Genomic DNA, 19,302 nt, shown 5'->3' on the forward strand with positions numbered 1-19,302 from the left:
ATGACTTACAACTAAACAACAACAATTGATAGTAGAATATTTTTAGATGAGTGAAAGCATCATGGTATATTTGAGCCTGACTGGGGCTATCTGAAACTCATTATTATAAATGTACACTTTTCTTATGTGCCGATTCCTTTTCTTCAATAGGGAAAACAGTCTCATCAACTTAACAGATCAAAGACATTTTCAGGACGTAACAATTACTGTCTCCATCAAGCACTTCGTATACTCAGAGATAAAGCAAACAATTTTATACCAGGAACTGTCATCTGGGTTCACCATTTCTGCACAGGACTCAGTGACTTGTAGATTCATCTTACTCATTACTAGAAGCAGAAGGTGTCATAGGCACGCACACCTGCAATAACCCTGAATTTAATCTATGGTTTCAGTAAACGAGGCGGAACTTCAGACTGAGCTCAAAACTACAGTTCTTAAGGACTCCCCTGGTGCCACAGTGGATAAGAATCCACCTGCCGGTGCGGGGACACGGGGTCCATCCTTGGTCCAGGAAGGTTCCACACGTCCTCGAGCAGCTAAGCCTGTGCGCCGGCACTTTTGAGCCTGCTCTCTAGAGCGGCACACCAAACTACTGAACCCACATGCTGCAGATACTGAAGGCTGAGCGCCTGGAATCTGTGATCTGCAGCAAGAGAAGCCACTGCAATGAGAAGCCTGGGCACCACAGCAAGGAGTAGCCACCACTCACCCCAACTAGAGAAAGCTCACGCAGCAATGAAGACTCAGTGCAACCAAAAATAAACAAATAAAAGAGAAAACCCTATGGTTCTTAAGAAAATTAAAAGTCTAAGCTGCATTGTCACTCGCAGTCAATGCCAGGAATCAAAGTCATTGTGGATTACATTAAATTATAAGTTCAGAGCGGTCATGGATGGCTGTTGGATCTCTAGTCCTGGCCTCTCTTTACTAGTCCAGCTCAAGAGTCAGAATCCTTCTTTCCTTCTGTGTGGCTTTGGCAATGGACTAGATTTGAATCCTAAAGGATTTCTTTTTTTCTGAAATAACCACTTAGCCCTGATACTCCTTGTCTGTAGACTCTTCCTCTCAGATTGAAATAGAAAATCGGTATCTGACTCCTTTCTGTTGCCAGTACACTCTGGGAGGAGGTGTGCTGGTTTGAATATCAGCACCTGTGTTAGATGAAGGCTGTCACACCCCTAGATATGCATTTGTGATTCTGTGACCTCCCCTTCCCTCAGAATTGCGATTATCTTTTCACTTTTAGCTGCAATGAGAAGGTAGGCTCATGGAACAAAAGCATACTTGTGTAAAACTTGTAATTAACTTTCTAAAAACTGTTAATTACCCTCCCCCTAAAAGACTACAATCAACTTGTTATTCCCAAAGAGACCACTGCAGTGCCCTGAGAGGCTTTTTCTTTTATGCGATCTGGGGAGGCAGACAGGTTCTCATATGGAATGAGCAGGAAATGCTGAGTTGACAGCTGAGAGCCTGGCAATGAAACTCTTGTATTGTGCTGACTTCTCTGTTCCTCTGAGAAATTTTTCTACCCAACAGTGAGTTCTTTCCTGATCCCTGAGCTTCAGCATCACTTAAGTATGATCAGAGAAATAGAACCAAAGTGCCTGAGGATTTCTAAGCCCTATAATTAAAAGGAAGACCATGATGACAGAATTTTTTTTTTTGACAGAAATTTTTATGTTAAAAATTATTACATATATTTGTCCACCTCAATGCCAATTAATTTTCAATTTTGGGTGGTGATAAGGATGTTTTCCACTAAAATATATTTTACCAATATGAACCCATTCCCAAGTAGTTACAGAAAATCTAAATAGAAAAATATCCACAGAAAGATGGAAACTTATAAATTTCTCCCTCTAAAAGTACCCCCAATAGTAAGTTTTAACAGATGCTGTCTTGTTCAGTTGCTCAGTCGTGTCCAACTCTTTGCGATCCCATGGACTGCAGCATACCACGCTTCCCTGTCTATCATCAACGCCTGGAGCTTGCTCAAACTCCTGTCCATCGAGTCCGTGATGCCATCCAACCATCTCATTCTCTGTCATCCCCTTCTCCTCCTGCCTTCAATCTTTTCCAACATCAGGGTCGTTTCCAGTGAGTCGACTCTTTGCATCAAGTAGCCAAAGTATTGGAGCTTCAGCTTCATCATCAGTCCTTTCAATGAATATTCAGGGTTGATTTCCTTTAGGACTGACTGATTTGATCTCTTTGCAGTCCAAGGGACTCTCAAGGGTCTTCTCTAGCACCACAGTTTGAAAGCATCAATTCTTCGGCACTCAGCCTTCTTTATAGTCCAACTCACATCCGTATATGACTACTGGAAAAACCATAGTTTTGACTACATAGACCTTTGTTGACAAAGTGATGCCTCCACTTTTTAATATGCTATGTTTGTTTTGACTGTGTGGATCCCAACAAACTGTGGAAAATTCTTAACGAGATGGGAATACCAGACCACTTTACCTGCCTCCTGAGAAATCTATATGCAGGTCAAAAGGCAACAGTTAGAATTGGACATGGAAAAACGGACTGGTTCCAAATTGGGAAAGGAGGACCTTAAGGCTGTATATTGTCACCCTGTCTACTTAATTTACATGCGGAATACATCATGCAAAATGCAGGGCTGGATGAAGCACAAGCTGGAATCATGATTGCTGGGAGAAATAACAATAGCCTCAGATATGCAGATGATACCACTCTTATGGCAGAGAGCGAAAAGGAACTGAAGAGCCTCTTGATGAAAGTGAAAGAGGAGAGTGAAAAAGCTGGCTTAAAACTCAACAATGAAAAAACTAATATCATGGCATCCAGTTGCATCACTTCATGGCAAATAGATGGGGAAGCAATGGAAACAGTGACAGACTTTATTTTCTTGGACTTCAAAATCACTGCAAATGCTGACTGCAGTCATAAAATTAAAAGACGCTTGCTCCTTGGAAGAAAAACTATGACCAATCTAGACAACATATTAAAAAGCAGAGACATTACTTTGCCAACAAAGGTCCATCTAGTCAAAGCTATGGTTTTTCCAGTAGTCATGTATGGATGCGAGAGTTGGACCATAAGGAAAGCTGAGTGCCAAAGAATTATTGCTTTTGAACTGTGGTGTTGGAGAAGACTCTTGAGAGTCCCTTGGACTGCAAGGAGATCAAACCAGTCAGTCCTAAAGGAAATCAGTCCTGAATGTTCATTGGAAGGACTGATGCTGAAGCTGAAACTCCAATACTTTGGCCACCTGATTTAAAGAACTGACTCGTTGGAATAGACCCTTATGCTGGGAAAGATTGAAGGTGGGAGGAGAAGGGGACGACAGAGGATAAGAGAGTTGGATGTCATCACTGACTCGATGGACATGAGTTTGAGCAAGCTCCAGGAGTTGGTGATGGACATGGAAACGTGGTGTGCTGCAGTCCATGGGGTCACAAAGGGTCAGACACGACTGAGCCACTAAAATGAACTGTCATAGCTTTTCTCCCAAGGAGCAAGCGTCTTTTAATTTCATGGCTGCAGTAACCGTCTGCAGTGATCTTGGAGCCCAAGAAAATAAAGTCTGCCACTGTTTCCCTTTTTCCCAGATCTAAGTCTGGGAAAGTATAATAACCTCTGTCTAGTGGTGTTAGTCCTCTGTGCTACGCAGAAACTCTCCTCACTCAGGAGGACAGAATTTGATTTCCCAGATTCTCAGAAACCTACTGTATTTGCCACATTCTCATCTCTGTCATCTGTTCATCAGAACACACCCCCCCTCCACCAGCAGCCTAAGACTTTGGAGGGATCAAAGAGAGCTTCCTTGCAGTTTCCGCCATGCATTTCCAGAGAGCTCTCATGTGAGCTCTCAATGGGTTGTGTGTTCCTCACTAAGGAAAAGCAGCATCACACACAGCATCTGGAGCTTCCTTGGTGGTTCAGTGGGTAAAAAAATCCTTGTGCCAATGCAGGAGACACAGGTTCAATCCCTGATCCAAGAAGATCCCACATACCTTGGAGCAACTAAACCCCTGCACCGTAACTATTGATTCTGTGCTCTAGGGCCCAGGAGCCACAACTACTGAGCCCAGGAGCTGCAACTACTGAAGCCTGCGTGCCCTAGAGCCTGTGCTCCGCAACAAGAGAAGCCACTGCAGTGAGAAGCCCACACACTTCAAGGAAGAGTAGCTCGCCTCTTTGCAACTAGAGAGGAGCCCCTGCATGCCGCAACCACAGAAAAGCCTGGGCAGCAACGAAGACCCAGCACAGCCAAAAATAAATAAATAAATAAAAATTTTGGAAAAAGCATGTTCTTGCATATCTTGGTCAGTTATAACTGCCTGAATGAAACCTCTACAACTTGATGTTTTTCCCCTTTTATCTCACTTAAGTGATCAGAAATTTTCATTCAAATCTCCAAGTGGCATCAATTTCTTCAGTTAAAATTAATTTCTCAATGCATGAGAAAAATTCGAAAGCACTCATAAAATCCGATCGATTCCTGCACGGATGACGCACGTACGTGAGAACACCAAGAGCTCTGTAGTCATAACACAGACAAGGAAGGATCGAGACTGTGACTGGTGTAGCAAAAATACCTACAAGGAAAATACAAAAACTGGAGATAACTCAGCAATAAAACAGGTAGATTTTTCTCCTAAATTTAGGGTCTCAGTTGTGCAACAAGACAGCAGGTACCCTCTCTCCACACGAGGAATTCTTCATCCTGTGTATATTCTATCTCTTACTTCAGATTACAGCCTCAATCTATTGAATTCTTTTTCTTTTTAAAACTCATTGTATTTATTTATCTTTGGCTGTGCCAGGTCTGCGTTGCTGTGTGGTCTTTTCTCGAGCTGCAGTGAGGTGGGGCTACTCTCTAGCTGCGGTTGTGGGCTTCTCATTGCGGTGGCGTCTCTTGTTGGGGAGCAGGGGTCCCAGGTGTGTGGGCTCAGGAGTTGCAGCACGTGGGCTCTGGCCACAGGTTCTTGGTTCCAAATAGGAAAAGGAGTACGTCAAGGCTGTATATTGTCACCCTGCTTATTTAACTTATATGCAGAGTACATCATGAGAAATGCTGGGCGGGATGAAGCACAAGCTGGAATCAAGATTGCTGGCAGAAATATCAATAACCTCAGACATGCAGATGACACCACCATTATGGCAGAAAATGAAGGAAACTAAAGAGCCTCTTGATGAAAGTGAAAGAGGAGAGTGAAAAAGTTGGCTTAAAGCTCAACATTCAGAAAACTAAGATCATGGCATCTAGTCCCATCACTTCATGGCAAACAGATGGGGAAACAGTGAAAACAGTGGCTGACTTTATTTTTCTGGTCTCCAAAATCACTGCAGATGGTGATTGCAGCCATGAACTTAAAAGATGCTTACTCCTTAGAAGGCAAGTTATGACCAACCTAGACAGCATCTTAAAAAGCAGAGACATTACTTTGTCAACAAAGGTCCATCTAGTCAAGGCTATGGCTTTTCCAGTGGTCATGTATGGATGTGAGATTTGGACTATAAAGAAAGCTGAGCACCAAAGAATTGATGCTTTTGAACTGTGGTGTTGGAGAAGACTCTTGAGAGTCCCTTGGACTGCAAGGAGACCCAACCAGTCCATGCTAAAGGAGATCAGTCCTGGGTGTTCATTGGAAGGACTGATGCTGAAGCTGAAACTCCAATACTTTGGCCACCTGATGTGAAGAGCTGACTCATTTGAAAAGACCCTGATCCTGGGAAAGATTGAAGGCAGGAGGAGAAGGGGACGACAGAGGATGAGATGGTTGGATGGCATCACCAACTCGATGGACATGGGTTTGGGTGGACTCCAGGAGTTGGTGATGGACAGGGAGGCCTGGCGTGCTGAGGTTCATGGGGTTGCAAATAGTCAGACACAAATGAGCGACTGAACTGAACTGGTGAGGGATCTTCCCAGATCAGGGGTCGAACCTGTGTCTTCTGCCTTGTTTTTGTTGTTCAGTTGCTCAGTCATGTCCAACTCTTTTCCTTAGTAGGAAGATTCTTTACCACTGAGTCTCCAGGGAAGCCCCTGAAGTATTTTTCTTTTAATTACAGATACTCTATAATGTACCCATCAGCTTCACTGTGTTTGTTCACTTCTTATAATTGCCTAAGCAACATGATCACTTATGAAGTTTCCAGATTTTCTCCTGATCAATTGTCACAATAAACTGTTTAACCCTGATGAAGTCAATTATAAGAAATGAAAGAAACAATCAGAAAAAAAAAGATTCTCTTAGTGCTCCTCTCAAATTAAGAAGGAAGGAATGGAATGTATTAAACAAAATCAAATTAATATGCTCATAGGGAAATTAATCTCATCTTGAAACTAATTTCTGACCTCCATGAAATTTAATAAAAGCTATTCTTAAAATCCTTGAGCAGATAAGTAAAGTTCATAAATTTTGAACTAACAGGCCAGCAAGCAAAACAGGATCTGCATGGAAAGAATCTCAAAACAAGGATTCATGAAATATGAGAGAAATGAATTCAATGAAAAGTAAACAAATTAGATTTACTTTATGATTCTAAGGCTTTTAGTTAGTAGCTCATCAAAAGTTATGAAATGACCAGTTTTGATTTAACATTTCTGAACGCTGCAAATGACATGTGTATAAACACATATACCCACACTGCTTTTCTTCTTAGGTTTCACACTCTTAAAATACATCTTCATATATTTACATTTTGCATTCAGTGTAGGTCAAAGCCATGAAATACTGTGTTCCATAAGCTGAGACACAGAACATGTGCAAAGAAATATATAGCATAAAATTGTATAAATGATTCCAGATTTTGATAAATATGGCTTTAATCATATTTTTGTGACTTTCTTAAATTTACATTTGTTAAAAGGAACCTCCAGCAAGAATGGAGAGTCTCAGTTCAACAAAAAAGCACAATGGAAATTGATACAGATGAGTTTATTACTCAAGGTCTTGAGTGAATTAACAGCAAGACTTGAGGGCCCCCTGAGGGAGGTCAAGGCGAGAACCAGGCAGAGAAAGCTGCAGTACTTGGGTTCAGGCCTTTCTAAGTGACCCTGGGTGAAGTGCTCTGGGCTCCCCAGGCTGAGTGTGGATGGGTCCATTCAAACCAGAGGAGCAGGATTCTGGTGACCTCATTGAAGGGAGGCCTGTGAAGTAAGTAAGCCCTGGGGTTCAGCAAGACTGCTGATCTCAAGGAAGGTGGTCATCTAGTGTAGGTGCTCACAGAACTGGCTGGTATGAGTTCAAGGACCTGCAGGCTGCCTGCTCCCCAGACAGACGCTGAGGCAGCAACAGCATGGAGCAGTTCAGGGGAGCTCTCAACAGTACTCTGTATGATCCTTCTTATTAGAGCCATCACAACATCCCAGCAGTTACAGAGGGGGGTGGGGAAGGTACACTGTAGAAATTATGGAAAATATGTGACATTATTTGAGGATTAAGGCCAGAAAGGAAACTAATTTCTATAGATGCCATCCCTCTGTGCTAGCAAATAGTTTATGCTCCATTTCTTCCCTGCAACCTTAAACAAGGTAGGAGAGGTTAAAGTTGGTGGTGGGTTAACACTTCATTCCACATCAACTGTAACACTAAAAACCACTCAGTTTTATTAATTAACATATATTAATAGCACATACAATTGACATAAAACCTTTTACAGTTCACTGTGGGATCCTTGATCAAAATAATGAATTACAAGCATAGAGAAAGATATTCATTCCTTTGATATAATGATCTGAGAAAAGTATTTCTATGGTGTACAGAACGGAGGCTAATTGTTTCATAAACAGGAACCTACATTAATCACATGACTTTTCCAGGAAGGGTGTCCAGTACTTTTCTAGGGTATCAGAGAAGATGACATTATTTCAGCCATGTCAACTAATATTCTGTTGATATTATAAAGATATTACAAAGATATATCAAGATTTCAGTGAACTGTTGATATCATAAAGATACATCAAGATTTCAGTGATACTATAAAGATATACCAAGATTTCAGTGAACTGTCATTGTTTCATCCTTAAAAAACAAGTGACATAACTAGTGAAAACTTGGAAAAAACCTGTCTTACTTTAACACACAGAATCATTCCCTGATCACTGACGTCATGGTGACCTCCAGGGATGTTTGACTTCAATGACAGAACGCCTCCATTTAGATGTTCACTGTACATTTTGCATTACTGTGTCCTAAATCTTCTAATGAAGAATAAATATAAATCATGCCCACCTAATACACAAGGGCTTCTCTTATCTTTGAGGCATCAACCATCAAAAACATAAGTTCATATACAGTGATTCTCCTTTAGAGTGAATGCAGAGAAGAGCAACTGATGAAATGCTTTCTAGTGCACATTCTCTAATACTTATTTAGATTTGATTACTGATTAAGAACTTTCCTACATTTGATTCACATCCTTGATTTCTCTTGGCAGTAATGTTTACATTATGAGAAACTGTGCCAGTTTGGTTATGTCCATCATAACATCCTCTCTGCCCTTCACATGCCCTCGTATGTTCCCAGTTTTTCATTAAAGGTAAATTTACAAGGTGAAATATTTCATATAATTTTTGATTTTCTATTGGACGTAAATCTTTGAAGCCTGGATTTCTTGGCATCACACACTGGGTGTGTAGAGAAGATGCAGCTGAAAGGGCAAATAACAAGTTCTTCTACTTACTATTCTCAGTGAATATAGTTTACAATTTACATAAAACTGATACACCCTTAGCTAGATTAAGAATGAAACAGAGAAGGAAGAAGTCAAGATTCGGATTACATGGAATTCATCTTTCTACACGAATGCATCAAGAATACGTCTAGAAATGGAATAATTCTCACAGAGTTCCTACTGAACACCAGCAGAGGACCATGGACACCTAAAAGGACAAGGAAGATTCTGTTAGTCAGGTGGGACCAAAGAAAATGAAGGAAAGGGAAGAGGAGAGGAAGTGGGGCGGGACCTGCAGCCCTAGAGGGGAGCTCACCGGGACGGAAGGGAGCCTCATTCTCTGATGGGAAGAGAAGGCAGCACCAGTCAGAGGCAGGCAGGACAGAGTGAGACCTCCGCAGGTGGTCCTGACCCCAGCCCTGCTCCCCCAAGCCTGAGAGGGTGTCCACCATTGCACACAAGGGCTGGGTCCTCAAATGTGGGGTTTGGAGAGCAGACCCAGGCAGAGGACTGCTGTTGGCTGTGAGGAGACACCTGAAGGGACGGGAGGGAGGGAGGAGCTCTGCAAACAGGATGCTTGGGGAGGAAGCCTGAACCACCAAAGCGCAGAGCAGCGTCGTCGAGTGAGGCCCGCAGGGAAGAACCACCACTGCAGCCCCTCTCCTCCTATGCCAGCCCCTCCTGGCCAGGCACTAGCAGGCACTCCCACCGGGTGGGGTGATCTCATGACCCCAGCTGCCACCTCCTCCCCCATGACCCTCCCCTCCAGGGTGGACTCCTGTGCTCCAGGGTAACCCCAGGAACAGGCGCCTGTGGGGGACCCAAGCGCACAGAGGGGCGGAAAGCACAGCTGAGCCCCAGGGTCGTGCATCTAAGGAAGAAAAAGTGAAATCTCACAGCTGCACAGACCATGATTTTATACCCCACGAGTGGCTTTGTCAACTCAGCACCTACAGAAAGCCTGATTAGACAATAAGGACTCCCACAGTCCTGAAAGGTGTAGCTTGAGCAACTGTAGACTCTGTGAGCTTGTACTTGAGGGAGCTGGACCAAGCCAGAGTCGGAGCTGCCCCCACAGCACCACAGCAGGTCCAGCTCCATGAATGCAACCCTGGGCCCTGACTTCAGTGGATCTATGCTGGTGACCTGGTGAAAACAACATCTGAGAGACACCAGGGCCATGTGCCAGCGTGCCCATGGTTGAGGTGGGGCCAAGGGCAGTGCCAACCAGGGTCTATAGGAGCTTGCACAAGGCATGGAGGTGACGCAAAGAACACTCCCTGAGGGGAACGGCCCCAGAGTAGCAGTGATTTGTTTCTACTGTATATATGAACTTATGTTTTTGATGGTTGTTGCCCAATGGTAAGAGAAGCCCTTCTATATGAAGTGGGAATCATTTACATTTATTCTCCAATTTATAAGATGAAGAACACAGTCATGTTATATACACACTAAACCTCTGAATGGAGGTATTTCTCACTGATGTCAAACACCTCTGTGGTCACCATGATGTAAGTGTTCAGGGAATAATTCAAAGTAAGATAGAAGTTTGCTCTAAGTTTTCAATAATTATGTCAGCTGCTTTTAAAGCAGAAAACAAGGATAGTTCATGAAAATCTAAGGTATTTTGATAAGAGCAACATAGAGAAATCATGCATATTATCTGGCAGGCTTGAAGGAAGGACACCTTCTCTTCTAGCTGATGTAAGTATAGAAAACTCTTTCTGGAAAAGTCATATTAATATAATGAATGTCCATCCATGTTTACTAAATTAGCCTCCATTTTGTAAACCATATCAATCACATTCTCCGATCATTTCATCAGAGAAACAGAAAAGTTTTTAGAAGCTTGTAATCTGTATTTTAATGAAGGATCAAACAACAATTGTAAAAGGTTTGATTCCATCTGTGTAAAATTAATATACCTTAATTAGTAAAAGTGAATGGTTTTTCAGTGTTACAATTGATGTGGAATGAATGAAGGATTAACGCACCACCAGCATTAACCTCTCCCACCTATTTAAGGTTGCAGGAAAGGTAACGTAATGATAAACTATTTGTAGCACAGGGGGATGGCATCTGTAGAAATTAGTTCCTTACTGCCATTAAACCTCTCATAACTTCATATATTTCCCACCATTTCTACGTTGTGTCTCCTCTTTGATTTTTATCTACTTAGACATCGTGGTGGTTCTAGTAAGAAGGATCATACAGAGTACTGTTGAGAGCTCCCCTGAACTGCTCCATGCTGTTGCTGCCTCAGCGTCTGTCTGGGGAGCAGGCAGCCTGCAGGTCCTTGAACTCACACCAGCCAGTCCTGTGAGCACCTGCACTAGATGACCCCTTCCTTGGGACCAGCAGTCTTGCTGAACCCCAGGGTCTACTGCACAGGCCCCCCTTCAGTGATCCCCTCAGAGCTCACCAGCATCCTGCTCGTCTTTGTTTGAATGGACCCATCTACACTCAGCCTGTGGGACCCACAACACTTCACCCAGGGTCAGGTCTGAACTCCAAGTACTGGAATTTTCTCTGCCTGGTTCTAGCCTTGACCTTCCTCAGGGGCCCTCAAGGCTTGCTGTGAATATTCTGAGGACCTAGAGTCATAAGCTCACCTTCTGCAATTGTCCTTTGTTCTTCTTTTAGCTAAAACTTTTCAGGGGCGCATTTAAGCAAATGTAAGTTTAACAAAGTCACAAAAAGAATAGTCAAAAGCCATGATGGTAAAATTCTGAGCCAAGATTTCTAAAATCTTACCCTGTATCATTCTTAGCACATGTGTCTTGTAAGGCTTAAAGGAACTGTTTTCTCATGGCTTTGGCATACTTTGAATGCAATATATAAATATCTGAAGATATATACATAATATGATTTATATAACACACATTGAATACAAGATATAAATATCTGAAGGTATACATGTTAGTGAGAAAACCAAGTAGGAATATGTGAGTGTATGTGTATTCCTCCACATTTAACTTAGAGAATTTAGAAATGCTAGATCAAAACTGATCCTTTCAGAATTGCAGAGGATTTACTAAAACCTCTAAAGCTTGTCAATTTGTTGATTAATATGTTTTGTCTACTTTTCATGGAATTCATTGCCTTAAATGTCAGGAGGTTATGTTTTTTAAGGAACTTCCACACGGTCCACCCACGTGACTGCACCAGCTTACAATCCCTCCAGCCATGTAGGAGGTTCCCTGATCTCCAAACCCCTTCAGTGTTTGTGATATTATTTGTGGGCTTTTTGCGCATTGTTTTTCTGCCTTGCATGCGGTGATACATCCCTGTAGCTTCTTTTGCATTCCTTATTGTTTAGGGGTGGTGAGCATATTTCTTTGGCTTCCTGCCCATGGAAAAGAGCAAGCTGCCCCGCCCAGCCTCAGCAGCTGTGGGGCACAGGCTTAGTCTCCCCACAGCATGTGGAGTATTCCTGGACCAGGGATGAGGCTTTTGTCCCCCGCAGTGTCAGATGGATTCTCCACCACCGGTGACCAATCTGTTTAGCTTTTTTCCCTTTTGAGACATATATATATGTATATATATATATACATATATATATATATATATATACACACACACACACACATATTTATTTATTGGAATATATATTGCTTTACAATGCTGTGCTGGTTTGTGCTGTATGAAATCATCAATCAGCCATAACTATACATAAATCTACTCCCTCTTCGACCTCCTTCCCGTGGTCTCCATTTCACCCCTCTGGTCAGCACAGAGCACCAAGCTGAGCCCACTGTGGTAAACAGCAGCTTCCGACCATCTACCTATTTTCACCATCAGTTCAGTTCAGTTGCTCACTCGTGTCTGGCTCTTTGTGACCCCATGGACTGCTTCATGCCAGGTCTCCCTGTCCATCAACAAATCCTGGACCTTGCTCAAACTCATGTCCATTGAGTCAGTGATGCCATCCAACCACCGCATCCTCTGTCGTCCCCTTCTCCTCCCCCCTTTAACCTTTCCCAGCATCAGGGTCTCTTCAAATGAGTCAGTTCTTCACATCAGGTGGCCAAAATACAGAAGTTTCAGCTTCAACATCATTCCTTCCAATGAATATTCAGGACTGATTTCCTTTAGGATGGACTGGTTGCATCTCCTTGCAGTCCAAGGGACTCTCAAGAGTCTTCTCCAACATTTTATTCATGGTGGTGTATACATGTCAGTGGTACCCTTTCAATTTGTCCCCCTCTTCTTCTCCTGCTGTGTCCACGTCTGATCTCTATATTTGTACAAATATTGTCTTAACAGATATGTATGGCACTTAAAAAATGGTATTGATGAACTTATTTACTGAGCAGGAATATAGGCGCAGAGATAGTTCTTAAGCTTTTGCATGTTAAGCTTTCAAGGCATAAAATACATTGACAATCATTCCATGCATTTTACTGTTGTAGCCATGTGTTCTGGGAAACAAACTGACTCAGAAGTACAATGCAGATAGCGGAGTGTAGTTTATTACACCGATGGGGCCAAGACACAGTCTCCTCTTAGCCAAGGACCCTGAACAGTTTTTGTGAAAACTTTATATACCCTAAGTGTACTTGCTCAAACCCACCTCCCCAAATTCCTTGAAACTAGTCTAGACAAGGTAAAAGAGAGATACGATCAAAGTTAACCCATGATTCTTGTGTCACAGGACTAAATAAACAGTGGATATTTATCAACAGGCCTGTGGTCATATCCCAATAAATAGAATGGAATTCACCACTTTGTTTTGGTACAGAGATAATTAACATATTCTTTTAGGCAACCGAGTCCAAGGAGAAGTCTTGAGGCTCTTTTATGGGGGGGCCGGGGTGGGATCTGATTTTCCATTGGTATGCCATTTCTATAGACGCCAGGGCACAAAGTTCAGAGTCCACTGGGAGGGTGACCATGCGTGTAGCCTAATGCTCACTGCCTGGCCTAAGATGGAGTCCAGCTGTCTCTGTTTCCTCCTTCATTACCAAGTGAAAGAAGCCCATTTGAAAATGTTACAAAAAGTAGGATTTTTACAATATGACTTTTTGGTGTAGGTAAATGTTCTTATGTGTGCTCAGTTGTGTCTGAGTATCTGTGATCCCAGGGGCTGTAGCCTGCCAGGCTCACCTCTGTCCATACATTTCCCAGGAAAGGATACTGGAGTGGGTTGCCATCTTTTCCTCCAGGGGATCTTCCTGACCCAAGGATTGAACCCGCATCACCTGGATGTCCTGCATCGGCAGGCAGATTCCTTACCACTCAGTTACCTGGGAATCTAGTAAGAAATATAGAAGAGATTAAAAAGGTCCATGATTACTGTGGGTTTCAAAGGAGCGACTGTGAATATCCTAAGTCTAGAGAACTTTCAGGACCATGAAATAATTTGTGTTGAACTGTCATGATGGACACATGTTATTAAAGATTTATCTAGAGGTATGGAGTACACATTTCTAAAAGAGGAACAAAGGGGTAAACTAGAGAGTTTATCTATTTATTGCCCACGTAGATTCATCAGTGGTAACAAATGCTCACTCTGGTGGGGAAAGCTAAGTAAGGAGATTGTCCACATGTGGGAACAAGAGGTATATGGGAAATGTCTATACTTTATTCTCAAATCTGCAGTGAAATAAATCTTCTACAAAGTTGGTACTGGTGAATGCAGACTGAATATTTTTTAGAATATATAATATGAGAAATATCAATATGCTTCTATCTTTAATTTTTCCTTGGTCATTATGCTTTAAAGATGTGGGAAAATAGAGCTCTCTAAATGGAGGAGACAACGAACTGTAGCAGTTGATTCATAAAACCTAGGAAAACACAGACAGGAAGTAGAGCAACAACATTCTCAGGTCTTAATTCATGTGTGATGTAACTTATGACAACATGGATCATTACTTCTTGGTTGGTCATCAGATAGCATTTAGGGCATCATTTTCAGAGGCATTTGGCTCTGCCCATACGCACTGTGAACCTAGCGTGTCCTGCTCAGTTCAGTTCAGCTCAGTCGCTCAGTCCCCGTGGACTGCAGCACGCCACGTCTCCTGCTGCCCCTGGTTTCTTCTCCAAGAAAGCGGGGATGGAAGTGCCTCCAGGCTCTTGGTCTCTGAAGTTGGAGCTGCCACGCCTGTAGAGAGGTGGTCACAAAGCAAATCATTTTGTGAAAACCTGTGTCCCCAGGCTGCAGAGGGGGGTGAAAAAAAACTAAGGACAGGGGAGACCTTTGGGAAGAATTCTGCAAGTCAAGTCTGGCAGGAACCCAAGACCCCCAGGTGATTCCCACCAAACACTCACCTCTCCCCTCCCAGCCCCCAAGGATACAGGCAGGCTGTGGACCACCACACCCATCCTAGAAAGAGCCCCTCCCCAGGGAATCTGGTTGACCTTCTTTGTTTCTAGAAGTTCCCTCCCTAAACCCTCCCTTCCTGAGGTCTCAGGTGTGAGGTTTCCCCTCAGGGCTCTGAATGGGGGTCTTCCACTTACATTTCTTTCACAACCCTCCTAGGGTGGGTCAGGTAGTACAGAAGGAGGGCCCACTGTCTCTCGTGAACTGTTCTCTGTAACTCGAAAAGGAAGGAGAAGAACTAGCCCAGACGATCTGAAAATAGTGTAGAGCACCAGGATGTGATTAGCATTATCAGGTTAGTCTTGATTCCCCACTAAAGATTGGGAACACAGAAAGTCGAGAAGGAGCTCAGAAAAGGGTGAGGGAAACAGGAAAACTTTTTCTTCTCTTTCCCTGCAGCAGTTGCAGGTTAAACAGCTGCATGGATGCCTTTGAAGGTATTTTCTCAAGATGCAGATGTGAGTTTGCGACGTAATATCCCCAGAGAAGACGCAGAGCAGGAGGAAGAAGAGGAGGAAATGGCAGCTTCTCAGGTACGAGTCCTGTCCCGGGTCTGGGGCTGTGTCTGCTTTTCTTCCTGAAATGCCTGGACTGAGAACCTGCACACCTTTAGTTCTCTGCTTCTAACTTTTCTGCCTGGGTGTTTGTTATCAACTTCTTTATTTTTTCCTTTTCTTCTTATCATAGTGAAGCCTGGCTCTTTAGACCACTTCTTCCTTGAGTCCCAGAATCTTGTCTCCCTTGTCTGTATCCTGGCTTTCTACGGAGCATGATGAATTCTCAGCATGAATTAGCGACTTTCAACTGGTGAATATATTCCCTTTGTGAGAGGCACTAGTATCCGAGATTTGCACTGGGATGTGGTTTGGTGTTGGGATCTTAGGGAACTAGGGGAAATGCTCTGATGAGTTTACATATGGATGCCATTTCAGCTCTTTATGAGTTAGAAAATGCCCTTATATATTGAATAAACTCAGTGATCCAGAATTTTTCAGAAAATGCTCAGAAATAAAAGAAAACTAGGCGATACTGTCCTCTGTAATGCTAAGACTTAGTAGTTAAACACATTGTTACGTAGTTAAAATAGAGAAAAAGAGTCCAAAATGGCGGTGGCTAAAAGACCTGGAAGGGAAAGCCCGCGAAAATAGAACAAGGGAAGGTCCTAGGACTGGAGTGAGAACCTCAGGTAAAACAAACAACGCGCCTGCCTAGGCCCGATTTACATAAGACAAACCCAGGGGCAGAGAAACAGATAAAAACTGGAGCCAAGGCCCTGTTCCTTCTTCTCTCTCTCTCCCCCGCGCGATGGGGCGATCTTCTCTTCGTGTCTTTGGATCGAACTGTCCTCATAACTCGAAGATGGATTTTTCGGGTATTATCTAAATAAATAGAGCTGTAATACTGATTTATTTAAGAGCTATAACACGGTCTGTCCTCCGAGAACCGTGGCCCGCCAAGGGGCTTTAATGTCCGTCACTCCAAATTTTCGTTGTGACGAGACAAAGAACCGAGGAACATACACTCGCGTGACAACATTGCTAGGATACAAAACAGGAAGTATATATGAAATGAATTTTGCATAAAACTGATATTTTTTATGTCAGGTTCAAGTTATAAATTCCTTATTTTTTCCGAAATGCCCAGGTTCTGATAGTGCATCTTCCGTGTGATCCATTTACACCATGACAGATGATGTCCACTGGCTCTGGTGATTTCTCTGAGATTATCAGGCTATAAAGTTGATTTTTCCCCCCTCTGTCTTTAAACAAGGCTGTGGAAAAATGGAATGAGGAACATGTGAAAACCCTCACAGTTAATGGAGAAACTCCACATCTTCTTGGTTTCTCTTTGCTTTGGACAATGAACACTCACTGTGTTGGTGATAGATACTGGGTTTTGGGAGTGGGAGTTTTCATCACTCAAGCCCAAGTGTGATGTTTCTGTTATAGCCACGCTTTCCGGGAAGCAGACTCACTCAGAAGGACAATGCAGATAGTGAAGTGCAGTTTATTACACCGGTGGGCCCAAGGCAGAGTCTCCTCTTAGCCAAGGACCCCATCCAGCATTTGTGAAAATCTTTTATACCCCATGTGTATGTGTCCAAACCCACTATCCCAATTCCCTTGAGACTTACATAAACAAAGGAAGAGTAAATACAACCACAATAACCCCATCATTCACGTGTTATGTGTTCAAACAGTCAATAATCAATAAGCCCGCAGTTACATTCCAAATAGTTAATAACCGATAAGCCTGTGCTTACATTCTGATAGATAGTGTCCGGAGGCAGGGGTGATTAGTGTCTGTTTTCTCTTCTTTAAGATTCCCCAGCCCAGAGGGGGGTCTTATCCTTCCATTGTCATTCCCACAGGCGCTAAGCACAGAGTTCAGAGTCCACTGGAGAGGTGGCCGCGCACGATCAGCACAGACAGGCCTGAGATGGAGTCCAGGCCCTATGAATTCCTTCTTCATTTCCAGTACACTCCACGCTAATATCACAGACATGGTCTTACTCACATTTTTGCATTTTTTTATCAAAATATTTGCAACAATCCTATTGGTGCTAGTCTGTTTTCACCTGTGTTGAATTTCTGAGATACAGCTCAACAAAATGATCCAGTTTTTCAAGAAATTAAAATTTCAGAACCAAGAGCTCTAATTTATCTCATACCATTGTATATGTTTGCACCCTAGTGTATTTAAAATATACAAAGAATCACATCCACAAGTAGATGTATATATTTTAACCCATTAAAAATAATCTCTCGGGGCTTCCCTCTTGGTCCAGTGGTTAAGAGTCTGCCTTGCAGTGCCTGGGAAACAGGTTCGATCCCTGGTATGGGAAGATCCCACATGCCATGGAGCAACTAAGTCTGAGGGCAAAAACAAAGACCCAGTGCAGCCAAAAATAATTAAACACCAATAATAATAATAATAATCTCGATTGTATTGACATGAGTATGAATGACTGAACTGAACTGAATTGAATATGAACTGATTTTATTGACATGAATATCAATTTTATTGACATGAATATGAATGAACTCAGCTGAACTGAACTGAACTGAACATGAATCAGTTCAGTTCAGTCGCTCATTCGTGTCTCACTCTTTGCGACCCCCTGAACCGCAGCACTCCAGGTCTCCCTGTCCATCACCAACTCCTGGACTTTACCCAAACTCATGTCCATTGAATCAGTGATGCCATCTAACCATCTCATCCTCTGTCGTCCCCTTCTCCTGCCTTCAATCTTTCCCAACATCAGGGTCTTTTCAAATGAGTCAGTTTTTTGCATCAGATGGCCAAAATATTGGAGTTTCAGCTTGAACATCAGTCCTTCCAATGAACATCCAGACTGATTTTCTTTAGGATGGACTGATTGCATCTCCTTGCAGTCCAAGGGACTCTCAAGAGTCTTCTCCAACACCACAGTTCAAAAGCAGCAATTCTCTGCTCAGCTTTTTTTATAGTGCAACTCTCACATCCATACATGACTACTGGAAAATCCATAGCCTTGACTAGACGGACCTTTGTGGACAAAGTAATGTTTCTGCTTTTTAATATGCTGTCTAGGTTGGTCATAACTTTCCTTCCAAGGAGTAAGCGTCTTTTAATTTCGTGGCTGCAGTCACCATCTGCAGTGATTTTGGAGCCCCCCGAAATAAAGTCAGCCAGTGTTTCCACTCTTTCCCCTTCTATTTGCCATGAAGTGATGGGACTGGATGCTGTGATCTTAGTTTTCTGAATGTTAACTTCTCAATACTCTTTGTAAGTATATAGTCTCATTTTAATATATGTCTGTATGCATGAAAATGTTAAAATTATTTTTTTTTCTTGTTGTGGTATTCTCACCAGTTATATAAAGTTCTTTTTAAAAAATGCACATATTTATGTTTGGCTGAGTTCTGTCTTGGTTGTAGCCTACAGAATCTTGGAGGCATGTGGGAGACTTTGTTGCAGCAGGCAAACTTTAGCTGTGGCATGTGGGATCTAGTTCTCTAACAAGGGACTGAACCCAGCCCCCTGACTTGTGCGCTAAGACTACCAGGAAAGACCCTAGAAAAACTCCTATACACTTTTTTTAGTGTTTTCCCTGGGTAATTCTGTTTTACTAGTTAAATTTTAGTTCAGATAAACTGAAGTAAATTCAAGATCTGTCATTTAATGAATGTTTGTTAAAATATTTGCAAAACGGTGGAACAACAATGTTGTTGATTTTCTATTATTTATGTGGTGCATTCAAGACCCTGTAAAAACTTTTAGAAAGACATATAGTATATACTAAATAGTTGAAAGGATGATTGCTGCTATGGGTACTA

At 42.5% G+C, this 19,302-nt stretch overlaps 3 protein-coding genes across 3 annotated transcripts in view; 2 read left to right on the top strand and 1 right to left on the bottom strand.

Moving 5' to 3' along the window:
* LOC122692444 (thymosin beta-4-like) overlaps positions 1-19,302 on the top strand; it is a 567,005-nt gene that overhangs the window by 345,831 nt on the left and 201,872 nt on the right. The window lies entirely within an intron of this gene.
* LOC122692415 (zinc finger protein 345-like) overlaps positions 1-19,302 on the bottom strand; it is a 564,572-nt gene that overhangs the window by 302,538 nt on the left and 242,732 nt on the right. The window lies entirely within an intron of this gene.
* LOC122692418 (zinc finger protein 501-like) overlaps positions 1-19,302 on the top strand; it is a 147,468-nt gene that overhangs the window by 120,280 nt on the left and 7,886 nt on the right. Inside the window, exon 3 of the mRNA XM_043899994.1 lies at positions 15,383-15,516. Coding sequence (XP_043755929.1) covers positions 15,409-15,516 — 108 coding nt within the window. The 5' untranslated portion in view covers positions 15,383-15,408. The remainder of the gene's footprint in view (positions 1-15,382; positions 15,517-19,302) is intronic.

This window comes from Cervus elaphus, chromosome 4 (genome assembly GCF_910594005.1).
Source record: "Cervus elaphus chromosome 4, mCerEla1.1, whole genome shotgun sequence".
NCBI classification, from domain to species: Eukaryota; Metazoa; Chordata; class Mammalia; order Artiodactyla; family Cervidae; genus Cervus; species Cervus elaphus.